The sequence below is a fragment of the Dinoponera quadriceps genome, unplaced genomic scaffold (assembly GCF_001313825.1).
Source record: "Dinoponera quadriceps isolate SergipeBrazil2010 unplaced genomic scaffold, ASM131382v1 scaffold586, whole genome shotgun sequence".
Classification (NCBI taxonomy): Eukaryota; Metazoa; Arthropoda; class Insecta; order Hymenoptera; family Formicidae; genus Dinoponera; species Dinoponera quadriceps.
The window spans coordinates 1,319,961-1,334,230 of record NW_014554764.1 but is presented as its reverse complement, the minus strand read 5'-3'; the positions used below and the strand labels follow the sequence as shown (position 1 = coordinate 1,334,230).

The window sequence follows — 14,270 nt, the reverse complement described above, 5'->3', positions numbered from 1 at the left end:
CACATCATTGTTAACAATATTTGATCCAAACATTAAAAATAATATTTCTACACTATTATTTTAATATTTATTATATTATTATATTATTATTATATTATTTTATTAAGTAACAGTTGAAAAATATTTATAAACTATTATGTTAAAATGTTTGTAAAATTCATATAAAATCAATATTTCGAAAGATTAATTTAATGCTTCTTACTTACTGTCCTTGTATTCTAGCGCTTGTAGAGTTTGATGTCCCTAGGAGATATTTCAGAAAGTATCCGTTTCTCTTCATTTCACTTCATACAATGCTTTATGGAACATTTAAAACCTATTAATCGATTGTGGATATCAGGTAATATTAAAAAAAAAATATTATTTTGAGATTTTTCTTAAGTATATCGCAGAATATAAGTGGAAACAAACTAATTAGCCTGCTTACTAAATCTTTCATATATTTCGTTTATATATATATATATATTAATTTCGTTTATATAAATATATATATATATATATATCGTCTTTATATAAATTAAGTGTATTATTTACTTTTATATTGTAAAAAGGGAAATAACTGTACTTTCCCGTTTACTTAATAAAATAATAATAATAGTTAAGTATCAATAATTTAGAAATCCGGTGAGAACGAAATTTCAAGATACTTATCGCTCTTGCGATGTTGGCGATCAGAAATCCACCTGAGAGAAATGTCATTTAAGAATTGGAAAAATTATACGTATGATAATGAGCCAATCCATCAAAATATCAGCGTGTTGGCCCAACAGTGAGAACGTTCATCGATGATGTCGCGAGATTATTTCAAAATTCGCGAGAGAAGGACGTATGTATTCGTAAAAGTGAAACCCGCGTTGCGATGCGAGCGAATCTTGTTCGGTATATTGGTCAATGGGGCACCGATATTCATAGCAGGTCGCGCGCAACGTTCCTCCGGAACTTATCCAAGTGAAATGTCCCGACGTTTCGCGTCGTCGAACTTTACGTTTCGTCGATTATGCCTCGACGCGCGATTTACTTCGCCTTGATCCGCGCGCGAATATTAAGCTCCCGCTAGACCAGAATCACCTGGCTTTAACGCCTTTGAGAAAACTTTATGAGTCGCTTACGCGTGAGGTAATAATTTCGCAAATAATTGCACAAGTAGTTAACATGCGGACAGAATACGAGAACATTAAACGTGAACGTGTGCGAGGTGACGAGTACATCGAGAATAAGGAAATAATATATTCCGAATAGAAAACAAACCAGAATATGGCTTAGTTATCTCTGTTATCTCAAGTTAATCTTGATATCTTAGGATATCCTTACGATGGATTTCCGCACGACACGTGTTTTTCACACTGCTTTTTTTTCATACCGCCTATTTGCGCCTTGGTGGATCGCACACGATTGTCCTGTGTGTGTGGATTTTCTATTTTTAATGTCCTTTGAAAGGAGAACGCAAAATGAGAATAGGCAGTCCGCGTGCTCGTCTTGAGCATGCGAAATACACCGGACAACCGAACGAATCTGCCTCGAAGAGGATGGGAGTGGCATTCACCGTTCCACCGGCACGGTATCTGCGGTATAAAAGCAACCTCTGTCGCCGCGCGCTCAGTTTCATTCCGGAGCGGCCGATCGTGAAATACGATACTTTCGACGTGAGTACCCACGACCACCTAAGCCCCCAGCCGAGAGATCTCACGTCGTCATACTCTTCTATCTGGATTGAAAGATCTCGAAAATAAATGAGCGAGTCGCTCTCGATCGGATTCGCGCGAATCGGTCTCTCTTTGCCGCGTAACTGCAAGTTCCACACCTCTTGTTTCTCTTTCCTTGCGCGCATTCTGTGCCACGGAGTCTTAAAATGAATATATTTAATCACAAGAACAGTTGCAACACTTTTTACGACGAATTTCGCAACGCATCTCGTATCCAATAGGAAAATTATTATTATTATTTATTTGAGTTTATGAGAAAAATCTCCCTTGATACAATGAATACAGAAAAGTTAACGCTTGCAGAGAGACTGTGAATAAAATACAAGAATAAACGAGTTATAATAGTAATTTGAATAACAGAATCCTGAGAGATACTGAAAGATATATATGTTGAATATACACAAGTATTTTATGTTTAAAGATTAAAAGATTCGTGTTTTTAAAGACCAAAATAACAAGAATGTTCACGATCAAGCACGTATCTAAATATAGATACTTATACTTTATTCCTTTGGTACGTAGCATCATTGATAAAGTAAAAGTAGATCAGCACAAAGAAATAGTGAAAATATACGAGAAATAGAAAGGAGAAACAAGAGAAGAAAGTAAATAAAAGCAGAAAAGGATAATAATGACAAGTTAAACAAACGCATTCGAGTGATCAATAACTTATCAAAAAAAAAGTGTTGGAATCTTTTTGTGGCTGAGACTATATATATCTCAGACGACACGAAACCTAAAATCATAAGACGTTTTTAAGATACTTTTGAGACGTCTATAAGACGTCTTATGTTCCGATTTTAGATCTTGTGCTGTCTGGGATGCGAGTGGAAAATGTAGACGTTAACATGTATCGTATCTTTCTCACGAATCCGCGTCGCCGAATTCATTTCCAAACGCCGCGCGATCGAGATCGCGGGAAAAATCATAATTACCGCGCTCCGTATCAAGATGTAAATTTTTATTCGCTCGCTCTCCGTCGCTCGATCGCACTCTGAGCTATGGCAAGTTACAAAATCCCTCCTCGTGCATCGCATCGTAACGCTGCTCCAATTCCGCAATCTCAAGGAGAGATCGAACGACGCTCCTGGAATATGTGCACGTCGTCGCTCTCTCGACAGTTTCGACAGCGACGAGACTCCGCGACCGACGCTTCGTTTCTCCGATCCGCGCGATTCAAATTAATGAACTTACAGTTGGATAACGATCGAAAGGATCGGTAATCTCTCACGGAATTGCCGCGCAAAAGAACAACTTTGATTTCGAAACCGCGATTGCCGATCGAACGTCTTCCGAATTTGGAATCTCGGTCGTTCGTTCATTATATAAGTAATACGTAAAATTTGTAACATTAAAAAAAGTAGAAGGGAAGATGGTATTATGGCCTCCCATTTACATTGTGTACAATAACTTTGTTAATAATCAATATTTCTAATTGAAAACTCAACGATTACATTTGCCAAAGTGTTGCTCAGTCGATTCTAGTCCCAAAGTTATGAAAATATTTATTACACAGGACGTTATTTTGTAACAATGTGACGATATTGAATAATAAGTCGAAATGTAGCCTACCAACTATTAAGATAGATTAAAAAAAAATTGTTTAAAAAAATGTTCTGTCATAAATTTATGTATTCAAAATAAACTCTTAGAGAAGGTAATACGATAAATATAACCGTGAATTTTTAATATAGACACTGACTTACTTGTCAGCAACTTGTCAATACTTGTCAGGTAGATACGAACTGTCAAAAAGACAGTTTCCACAAAACGAATCGACACTTTTAAACTTAACTTGAATTATTGACTTATCGAATAACTAATTCGACATGAAAGTCTCGAAAAAGTTGCCGCATTAAATCTATTTTAATAGGGGCGCCAAATTAGCAAGATGTCACGCTATTATCTAACTTTGCATAACTCGAAATGTGAATAGCGGTATAAAGTGTGAAATAACGAACAAAACGCTCATGTATGCATATATTCGTGTGATAATACGTTTAAGAGGAATGAGGAAGTATGTGTAATTAAGTGCTAAAACGTAGCATATTGAAACAATTTCGAAATGCTCGAAAGTAAAAGTGCGTTATAACAAATGCGGCTATTAGCGTATTAATGCCATTGCATAACAGCGGGTCAAATAAACTAAATAATTCCATAAGTAAGGTAAAAGTAGCAATATCTGGACGCACATCTGACTCTGGGCATTCTTGTTGTTTTGGTCTTTAAATATACGAATATCCGAATGTTGAACACAGAATATACATACATACATACATACATTGAATATATACAAATATTTTACATTTAAACATTTTAAACGTTCGTATTTCAAGATCAAAGCGACAAGAATGTCCACAGTTAAGCCCAGGCATCGATACTTTTGCCTTAGTCGCTAGAATTCGTCACTCACAATAGCGGAGATATTAAGGAGGATCGTAACACCTACAATGGCCACAACACCATCTTCTCCTTCAACATTTATAACTGATAAAGACAAAGACTCGAGATATCCTCCAAGCTGCGGCAGCGTGCGACCCGGAATCATCGATACGATCTCGCGAACGCCACTACCGAACTTTCCTTCTTTTTCGCGCGCAGATGCGGCTTCACGCGATAGCACTGGGCGCGTTGCTCCTGGCGGGCATTGCTTCGGCGTATCCGCAGAAGGACGGACAGATCTTCAGCAACGAGGCGATACGGCAGGCTCAGAACACCTATCTGATCCCGAAGGACGCGACTATACAGAAGGTTCAAGAGGGCATCGAGCTCGCCGCTTACGAATCGATCCCCGGCGACCAAAGGATCAATCTCTTCGAGATCCTGGGCGAGCACGTGCCACCCGAGGTGGTGAACAACCTTCAGGGCCAGATCGATCAGATCGGCCGAAACTGAGCGGCCGTCCGTTTCCGTACAATCGTCGTCGTCGCCGTCGTCGTCATCGTCATCGTCATGTAAAAACAATCATATCCCGGGCGCCCTGCGACGCCCATCGATAGAAATATTTATGAACCCAACGCTCTTCCCTCTTTCATACCTTACACTCTCTCTCTCTCTCTCTCTCTCTCTCTCTCTGCGTGTACTCTTTCTGTATCTTTGAAAGTTTCTCAATGTAGAACGATTTTTCACTTTTCGTAAATAAACGTACGTAAAAAAGGCAGCTCACGTGCGTATCACCCACCGTCGACATTGCACACCGTTCCCTCGCGAGTGGAAAGCGGTTTGTGTGTTGATACGATACACCAGAGTCGCGCGCGTGCACGGGTTCAAAAAAAGCGCCTATCTCCCTTCCTTTATACCCCCGATGGAATTATCTCACCGAAGATACAACGAAGACGTACTTGAGAATTTCTCTCAATTTATCTTTTCATCAACATCTCAGTAAAAGAATGACTTTAATCGATATTTCATCAAGTTTCAATTATTATACTTGGTCAATTTTATGATATCTGATGTTTCACAATTTTTTTACTACATTGCGTTTCATAAGGAAAATTACGATTCATTTTTACATACATTCAGTAATTCTTCAATAGCTTTCACTTCAATTTTCATCGATTTCATAATACTTTCGGTAAAAAAAATCCCCATCAAGGACGTTAAAGGTTGCATTCGGCAGAAGCCAACGCTAAGATCATTACTTAGCACTCGATGATTGTCTGTGATCGGAGTACACTTTCAGATCTCTGATCGGTCCAGAATAACATACCAATCAGAGACAATAATCGTGAAGTGCTGACGTCTGCTGAACGCAGGTAATTGCATTCTTTTCTCTCTCTCTCTCTCTCGTCTGTAATACCGTATGATCGCCGTGCATTATCTCGATTGGCGGTCCGTTTTGCATTGAAAACGTCGTTCCGCGTCGCACGGCAATTTGCAAATCGTAAAGTTAGTCACGTATTCTCGTGAGGATCCTTTTAGTTTGAATTATGTATGCCGCCAGTAGAGAAAGTTGCAGAACCGCTCGTTGAAGAAGCGTACTTTCACTTCTTCTTCTTCTTCTATTCGCCGCGTTTTACCGAACGCCCCGCGGCTCCTCTCTGCCATTTATCGCACGACAACGACGACGACACACAGACGCAGCTCTCTGCGCGTCGGGAATTTCTCGACGGATCTGTCGAGGCGCACTGATTACGGGATCGTGTTTTCTTTTTTTCAGTTATTATCCGCTTTGCTAATTTTATTGTCTCGTTATACGTAATACAATATGCATTCATAATGTCGAATGGAAGATCATGATTTTTCTGCGACTTTCACTTTCTTTTCATGTTGCGCCGGCCTTTCGCGCGTCCGCGGCCTCCGTCGGCGCAGACGTGACATAACGTTTAGCGTTAACAGCTCGGATCGTTCCGCGTTATCCGCCGTTGTACAAAGGCTTATCGTTCGTAAAAACGGCTGCTGCCGCGGTGTAGCGCTTTCCGTCTCCCGTATAATAATTTCTCATGTACATACTCGGATCATTTTTTTCAACGTGTTGTTTTCTTTTTTTTTTCTTCCCTATTATAGTTATTATCTCTTTCTCGGTAACACAGCGCGAGAACTCCTTTCACGAGTAAGTGGGGCGTTTAATAAAAAAACAATCACTTTCATGTATCAACACACATTACATACATTTTAGAATATCAAAAACCACAAAGAGCGATATTTGTACATTAATGATAAATAACTTAAGAACTGTTTATTTCACGATGATAAGGTACAAATCTGAGAACTACGCAAACGAAATTAATCATTGTTTGGATAAATATTCTTTTTCATTCCGCTCTGTAGCGCACAGAGCGACAAGGAAAATTTGCGAATGTATCCTCCGAGTAATCAAAGTCGAGAAAAATAGTCGTACAAAACACGCTTTGCGAAATAATCCCAATATATGCGCAAAAAGACTTCGTATTTCATCGTAAGCACCGGGGAATTTTCTATCAGGACCCACAGTACAGTAAATCATATTTGTTTGTTTTCTTTAGTACATTGTCTTGCATTTCTGTTTTTCTTTATTTTTTTTTCCCCCTTTATTATTACCATTCGTGTAATATCTAACCACTATCAGAGATACAGTCACCCCTCGCTACCCGAATCTAATAAGTTTCTGAGGACGATTCGGCCGGACGAGAAAGTCGACTTCCATTACTGCTTATCTTAATTCATTGTCTTTATACGCTGTACGTGTCATCGAGAACTTAACATAGGACAGATTCATAATATGATTACATTTATCTGATATGAAATGGAATGAGACGCGTAACTTAACCTTACAGACAACTATAGTATAACGTGTAAACGGCAAAACTTAAAAAAAAAAAAAAAAAGAAGGGGGAAGAAAATAAGATCTCCGAGAAACTTCTTTCTTCAAGACACGCTAAATAAAATTCAAATGCACTACTTGCGCATTCCTACGTACTCGACTTCATACAAAATTTTATTCGTATGTACACACGAAAGCTCACATCAAAATGGTTACGGGATGTTAAATGTAAATATCATTGTTATTATAAGTAAAACTTACTACAAAATGAAAACTGAAACGCGCATGTCGGTAAAATACTAGAACTGTAAACTAATCGTCTGAATTACCACACCACTCCGATCGATTCCTTCCTCGCTCTGCTCACCCGCGATGCAAGAAAATGTACTGTTCTTATGAACTAGTTAGTAGCTATATCTTAAGTAAGAAAGCTTCACTTAGCATGGTATTTCTGGTTGTGTGTGTTCCTGTGTGTTCTTTTCCCAATGTGCAGATCCCTCCTGTTCATTTCCTGCGGAAATTCGAGCGAATAAATACGAGGCCGCCACGAGCGCACAGCGGTCTGAGATTGATATTTCTTAGCAAAAAGTCACTTTTTTCAAGCTCTACTGCTCAAGTTGATGTAAACGCAATTTTATAACGTCCCGTAATCAAATAATCGTAAAATATTATTATTTACTACCCTTTTATTATTCATCGGTAAACATAATGCTAAAAATATTGCTCACTCAAAGATAACGTTTAGTTAACACTGTCAAAATTGTGCTACTTATTATATTATTTCAAATAGTGCGATAATGGCGTTATATATATTTAATGCGAACTAAAAGAATTTGCCAAGTAAATAATTTCACTTTATGTTATGTCTGTCTTATTCCTGAAGCGAGGCAATAACTAAATTTGTGATTGAAATAAGCATAACCTTACGATGAAAAAATGTTTTCTTAGCGAAATTTCAGGAAAAATTTTAAGTTTCTGAAAATTTTTGAGAAAAAAACTACAGCTGTGTAATATTAATCGCAAATATTTATACTATCAAAATCTATTATATTCATTTCGTACCTTCCTGCGCCTTTTAAAAATAAATGACCTTTTTTTAAATTCATATAACACGTCCTATCAGATTCTGTACGAGGTTTGGAGAAAATCAGAAAATGAAAATATTCGACTAAATGATATAAAATCCTTCCCAAAATTACGTAAATTCCTTTCCTATTCAAAAATATCGTAAAAGAACGAAATGACGCATCCCTTTTGAAAGAAACTATTGATAAGAAAATGAAGTTATTTGTATTCATCTATAAAAAAGTGAAATAACTGTTGAATTATTCATAAATATTTACTTTTCTCCTTTAAAGACATTTTATATAAAAAAAATAATCACTTTTATCAAGATTCAGAGTTTCAGCCAAAAATTTTTACTCTCAGACCACTGTGGAGCGGCTCGAAAAAACGACGAGTCCTACAGGCGTTTTGACTTACCTGGATCTCTTGGAACCTCTGTCGTTCCTTTCCGAGCTCTCCTCACGAGAACGCTTCTTGCTGGACGAAGAATGCGACGACTTGCTCTTCTCGTGCTTGTCGCTCTTTTTCGGACTAAACAAACAAATATTAATTGTAGCAACATCAAAGACACAAAACCCAGTGGTAATCACCTGTGTTTGGACGATTTGGAAGGAGACGCTTTCTTGTGCGAGCCCCCACTCCGCGATCGATCCGTTCTTTAATTATCAAAGCAGAACACTCAATATTCAGTTTGATAAAATAGAACGCACGGTACGTGGGAATCCCTACTTTTTACAATAAATCATAATTTACCTGTGTTTGTCCGACGACCGTTTGTCCTTACTGCTGGATGAGCTCTTGCTTTTTGAATTCGTCGAATTTTTGTGCTTAGAATTGTGCCTGAAACAAAACAAAGTGTAATTACAAAGTTACATTCGAAATCGACGTTGAACGCGCTTATCATGTGCACGTGTGCATTACCTGTCTTTCGAGGGCGATACCGATTGTCTTCGATTCGATTTCTTCTTTTTGCTGGAATTATAATCGTCGCGGAAACGATCGTCGCCTCTTTCTTTGTCCTCCTCGGCCGCCTCCCGTTCCAAGTCCGACCAGTCTTTTCCTTCCTCTTCAGAACTGCCCAATTCTTCCTCTGTAAAATACATAAGGCAAAAAATAGGAACGTGAGTTGAGGAGTAAAGCGATAAACGAAATAATGCAAAAACTTAATAAGGATTTAGAGCAAGCACCTTCGCTGTCAGAATCCTCAGAAGCTTCGGAGTATTCGCTGTCGTCGTCCGATTCTTCCTCACTATCAAAATCAGATGGCTACAAAAAGAAAAGAGAGAATTGCATTGCATTAACTATATATATTTATCAATTTATGGGTGTTTTGAAAAATTACTCTATATGTACAAACCTCATAAGCATCATCTTCTTCCTCTTCTTCATCCTCAATTTCCTCATTTTCGGCATCACTTTCTGGATCTAAAAATGTCCATCCCCCGCTATCGAAGAATCCCTCAGGATCGTCCGTTATGGTCTTCATAATCTTAGTCCAGTTCAGAGATTGAACACCTTCCGAATATCGAATATCGCACGAGCTGGAAGGAGAAAAAATAATCTGACAATTGCAAAGATGTTACACATATTATATATAAAAGGTGATGTTACTCACTTCAACCATTCCTTGACATGATCCAGCATGTTCATGGGAATGGCGTTCACCATCGCTACCTTTTTATGGTAATCTTTGAAGACGAAGATCATGTCGAAGTTCTTCAGATGGAATTGTACTCTTTCAAAGTGAACCAACTCGACGTCTTCCAGCGTAATAACAAACGGAGGCTGAAATCCAAATGACAGGTATTTTACCCATATTTGGCGGAAAAAGTTTATACGGTTTATCAAAATGCAATTACCCATTCGGTGAGATTAACTAAACAGCCGCTAGTCGGTTGAAGTAGAACGGTGCTTCTGTACGGTGCACCAGGGAATCCCAATTCTCGGAATGGCGTATCAAATTCGATATCTTGCTTCGTCATTCCTTCGACCTTTGTGTAACATAGTTGTATTAGTCATTGTGCATCAAAGATAAGTGTAAAGTCAGTAATTAGCAAGTTACTCGAGCCGACTTCGTAATACCTTCTCACAGAAACTTTTAAAAGCGGTCTTCAACTTATGCCTTAGTTCTCGTTCCGATTGCTCGGCGGCAAGATCATCGCGATCGTGCATGTGTTGATGTTTGCCTAAATCCGTGGTAATTTCACCGACTTCCGTGTAAAATTGCACGTCAACGTGTTTCTTTTTCCCAAACATAATAGCATGCTGAAAAAAAAAAGCGTAAATTGACGTATATATGTCCAATATCGTCCAATAAATATACATTATCAATAAGTACCTCTTCTTCAATAACAATGCAATAGATATCACTCTTCTAATTAAAAGACGATTAAATTGCCTCAATCGTTTTTAATAAATCAGATTGTTGTTATTATAGATTATCAACGATAATTCGGCACGTACTTTTAGATGAAAATGAAGTAGTATGATCATTTCACCGTCACACGGTTGGAAGAAGGCGTTCTTAATGTTATTGTAGAGAATATCCACTTTGTCTCCACGGACTGAAGTGTACCGGAATCCGTTGGCGTGCGCCTCCAAGCCACCCGTCATCCTCTTTGTAACGATATTCGGCCGAATATACAAATCCTTCAGTTTCGGGTTGCCCTTGTTCTGCGACAATATCAGAGTATCCTGTTTCACAAGATCCTCCTTCTCCCTTTCCTCCGCTTCCCGATTCTTGAATTTCTTCTGCACTTCCTTGATCAGTCTGAAGGCTGTGTTCAGGTTCGAGGACGGCGCGGATATTTCACCGGGCTCTTTGGTATTTGTGCTTCGATATGTTACTTCTTTAACGAAAGTAGCATCGGGCTGAGGGTAAGAACCACCTTCGTTTCGACCCATCGTCGCCCCGGGATGGAAGAAGTTGATTCTGAGATACGTGTAATCCCCCTCGACCGACTGCGAGATGTTCTTGATCGTTGATATGTGGAAGGGTACAGGTATGCCAAAAATAGGTAGAATCACAGTTTCGTACTTCTTATCCACATACAACTTCAACTCCTTCACTTCCGGCTCGCGCGGCATGTGACTCAGGCTTTTGTACGACACCGTGGACTTCCGTATCTTCTCCTGTTCCTTGCCACCGGACTGCTGGGCCAACCGAGCCTTGGCGACTTCGTTCAGCTGTTGAGCCAACTCCTTCTGATGTTGCTTCCTCTTCTCCTCCGAGCTGTGCTCCGTTCTCAGTTTAGATTCTATCACGGCCGTTCTCTTGCCACGGCCCAGGATCTCAGGCTTCGGCTCGTTCTCTTTCCCACTCCCCTCTTCCTCTTCATCCTCGTCGTCCTTCACGTATATGCCTATGTTTTTCACTTTCTTCTTCGACGGCGTCAAATTGCTGGCCGGTTGCCCTTCATTTACGATTACTGTGTCGCCTATGAAAAGGGCGTACGTCTTTCCCTCCTTATCCGTGGAATCCGGATTCGAGAGATTTGCGAGACCGACGTTGACGTTGAACACCATACCTTTCTTGGCTACCGCGTGAGTCTTCGGTCCCAGCAGCAAGGAGCTTTCTTTGAATTCAATGCCCATGGCAAATCCAAAATTTTTCGTCAAGTGATTCATCATTTCCGGTTTCTCATCCTTCACGAATTTTATACCAGTCTCGTACACCTCGCTTATCTTCGTCCCCGCAATTAGTTTCTTTAAGATCTCCTCTTCGAGTTGTAACAAAAAATTGTAATGTTCCTATAACAAAGGTTATACAAATTATAACTCGAATAAATTACGCGTAAATCTCACGCCCGGTAACACAAAAATGTGTGCATTGTGACATTAGGGTTATCTCGCTTCCTACGTACCTCAATTGTCTTTGTGGGATTAACCAATAGAGTTCTCACGATGTTCGAACAGTAGGATTTGTAACGAGCACCCAGTGAGCAAACAATGACGCCAAAATGAAGAGTGTTCTTGTCACTAACAACGCTAAATTTGAGGGAATAAGTGCCACCGCTTTGTATAATCGCAGGGTAACACATATCCACTTGCGTCACATCCACTCCAGTTACGTACTTCTTATTTGTAATGGCCGCATCAACGCCTTCCGCTAACTTTGAATGTTTAACTTTCTGAAATTCACACACGAACAATCGTTCATTCTTTTCGACTCTTCTCTTTTATAAATACCACATAATCATGCGCTAGATGTTAAAGGGACCATACCTTATCCGAATCTATAATCTCCATTATTTGATCCTTAAGATACTTATTGAAAACATCCACGGACACCAGACAAGCTTTCTTTATAGTTAGTATTTCAGTGTCTTCTTTTGGACACATGACATAAGCAGCTGCAGCGCTTACATCGACCTAAATGATTAATAGTTTATGAAGATTGATAATTTAGTTTTATGATTTTTAAACTTATGAACGCTCGTGTATATTGTTTATCCATGAAACGGAACATTCCGCACTTACTGTATCAAAAGACTCTGTCTTTAAAGCAGCCCTCCATGCATCCATAAAGGCACCTGGATAATTTTCCTTTGAAAATACTCCCAAAGTTTTGCCCTTTTTACTTTCCTTTATTATTTCTATGAGTTTTGTGAAATTTGCTTTGTCCTCGTCGCTCTTTAAGAAAATATTTACAGACATTCTTGCTGACGCTACTACTGATATTCCTCATTAAAGAAAGTTCCACATGTAAATTATGCGATATACTTACTCTGTCCCTCACAAATAATTTTACAGGCGGTACTTCTGTCTCTTCGGTCTTCTGGTTTTCCACTTTCCTCAAAAACTCAATTTTCTTTTTGCTAGCCAGAAAGCTGATGGACTCCTCTGCCAAAATCATTATCGTGTCTGTAAGTTCATAACTGAGCAGCCATGTCTGAAACAAAGCAACCATACATATTATACATAATTTCATCATATTTGTTAATAAGTCAGGGACAAGATCAGATCATTGATACACAATACATAGTTAACTCATAAGATTCATAAGTGACACAAATCGGAGGTACACACACCTGCAATGCTGTGGACTTGCTGTAAACGATATCCTCATCGGTGCCAACAGCGGAAACAAGGCAATCCATTTTACTGAAACTATCATCGGTGCCGACTTCTCCATCCTGTGCAAACAAAGAATGTAAGTAGAAATATGTACTTACAAAGGCTTGGCTCAAAAATTGATCGAAATAAGATACGTTACAACATTCAGCCATCTTCCACTTACCTTCCACGCGACATACAGGCGCTTCATGCGCCGAAAAAACGTATCTTTGTCGAGGGATACGTTTGCCATGATTCAACACGTTTAGGCACGAGGCTGTAAGATACAAATGTTCAAATGTGAGATTCTAATTAGCACTATATTCTCATGTAAACGGCGATAAGACGGAACATTTCGGATTCCGCGAAAATGGATTTAACTTTATTATATCTTTCTACGCTTGAATTGCTTGCAAATTTGCGCGTTACTAGTGGTAGATTAACGCAGACAAATTCGACCGTTAGCGACTGACGGCGATTGCAGGCGCACAGATGGCGGAATTTGTACAGGTTAATAATCTAACCTTTTCCTTCTGTATTCTTCTTTTTACAACGGTTCTATGCGATTTTCCATACGCCAATACTGTTTATAACCAAACTGCAAACCGCGATGCCGCGAATTGCTCTCGTCCGCGAACTAGAAAACTTAAGATTTCCGGCTGCATGTGGATGTGGCACAGGATGTGACAACTAGAGACCCCACAGTACAAATCTAGTAACTAGAACTCGTCGATGTCAGAGACAAATCTGAGGCCGGTATTCATAGAGGGATCTTACACTGAAGACCATCTTAAGCAATCATCTTAAGGTTTAAGCCAGCGGCACACGATGCTTGTTTTCGTGCTGGATTGTTTGCTAGATGGAAATACTGCGTTTTGATTGGTGTATTATATCCATTTTTGGAAATGCACCAATCAGAACGCAGTATTTCTATCCAGTGTAACGTCCTCATTCCCACTAGGGTATTAAGAATGACGTTTGCTCTCTTGTTTAAGGTCCACCTGCATTCACTGGCGCTACTTGAGATGTGACAGCTCTGCGTTGGGATAGGAATACGAATGTGGCGAAGGATTAAGCGAAGAATTGCCACTTTACTTCTTCTCTTTCTCGTTAAAACGGCCGAGAAACTTGAATTTCTATTAACCAGTTGTCACTAGATTAACGAAGTACCGCAATTCGGACGGCGCGCCACCCAGCGAGTTATG

The 14,270-nt window shown here is 39.3% G+C and overlaps 2 protein-coding genes across 3 annotated transcripts; one reads left to right on the top strand and one right to left on the bottom strand.

Annotated features, from left to right (window-relative positions):
• Positions 1–1,467: 1,467 nt before the first annotated feature.
• On the top strand, positions 1,468–4,697 carry LOC106741650. Its single transcript, XM_014613868.1, has 2 exons — positions 1,468–1,643; positions 4,305–4,697. Exons 1-2 carry the CDS (start codon positions 1,527–1,529, stop codon positions 4,596–4,598), a joined length of 411 nt encoding a protein of 136 aa, XP_014469354.1. The 5' UTR covers positions 1,468–1,526; the 3' UTR covers positions 4,599–4,697.
• Positions 4,698–6,593: 1,896 nt separating this feature from the next.
• LOC106741649 (FACT complex subunit spt16) lies at positions 6,594–13,687 on the bottom strand. 2 transcript variants are annotated; one of them, XM_014613866.1, is made up of 18 exons: positions 13,590–13,687; positions 13,250–13,342; positions 13,041–13,145; positions 12,737–12,901; positions 12,490–12,642; positions 12,235–12,381; positions 11,874–12,140; positions 10,474–11,760; positions 10,093–10,275; positions 9,870–10,001; positions 9,626–9,795; positions 9,368–9,551; positions 9,198–9,276; positions 8,932–9,100; positions 8,764–8,850; positions 8,601–8,666; positions 8,428–8,541; positions 6,594–7,456 (listed from the first exon to the last, which is right to left on the bottom strand). In XM_014613866.1, the coding sequence occupies exons 2-18, from the start codon at positions 13,316–13,318 to the stop codon at positions 7,450–7,452; spliced, it is 3,384 nt and encodes a 1,127-aa protein (XP_014469352.1). In that variant the 5' UTR covers positions 13,319–13,342; positions 13,590–13,687; the 3' UTR covers positions 6,594–7,449. The 2 variants fall into 2 exon arrangements, with proteins under 2 accessions (XP_014469352.1, XP_014469353.1); XM_014613867.1 differs by lacking the exon at positions 8,601–8,666.
• Between the last annotated feature and the right edge of the window lie 583 nt (positions 13,688–14,270).

Excerpts from the sequence above, each read along its gene's own strand:
- LOC106741650 (XM_014613868.1), top strand. The coding sequence starts at position 1,527 with ATGGGAGTGGCATTCACCGTTCCACCGGCACGGTATCTGCGGTATAAA. Across the intron at positions 1,644-4,304 it reads TGAAATACGATACTTTCGAC|ATGCGGCTTCACGCGATAGC; the intron begins GTGAGTACCCAC and ends TTTCGCGCGCAG.
- LOC106741649 (XM_014613866.1), bottom strand. The coding sequence starts at position 13,318 with ATGGCAAACGTATCCCTCGACAAAGATACGTTTTTTCGGCGCATGAAG. Across the intron at positions 9,552-9,625 it reads CATGTCAAGGAATGGTTGAA|CTCGTGCGATATTCGATATT; the intron begins GTGAGTAACATC and ends TTCTCCTTCCAG. Across the intron at positions 9,277-9,367 it reads AAGAAGATGATGCTTATGAG|CCATCTGATTTTGATAGTGA; the intron begins GTTTGTACATAT and ends TTCTTTTTGTAG.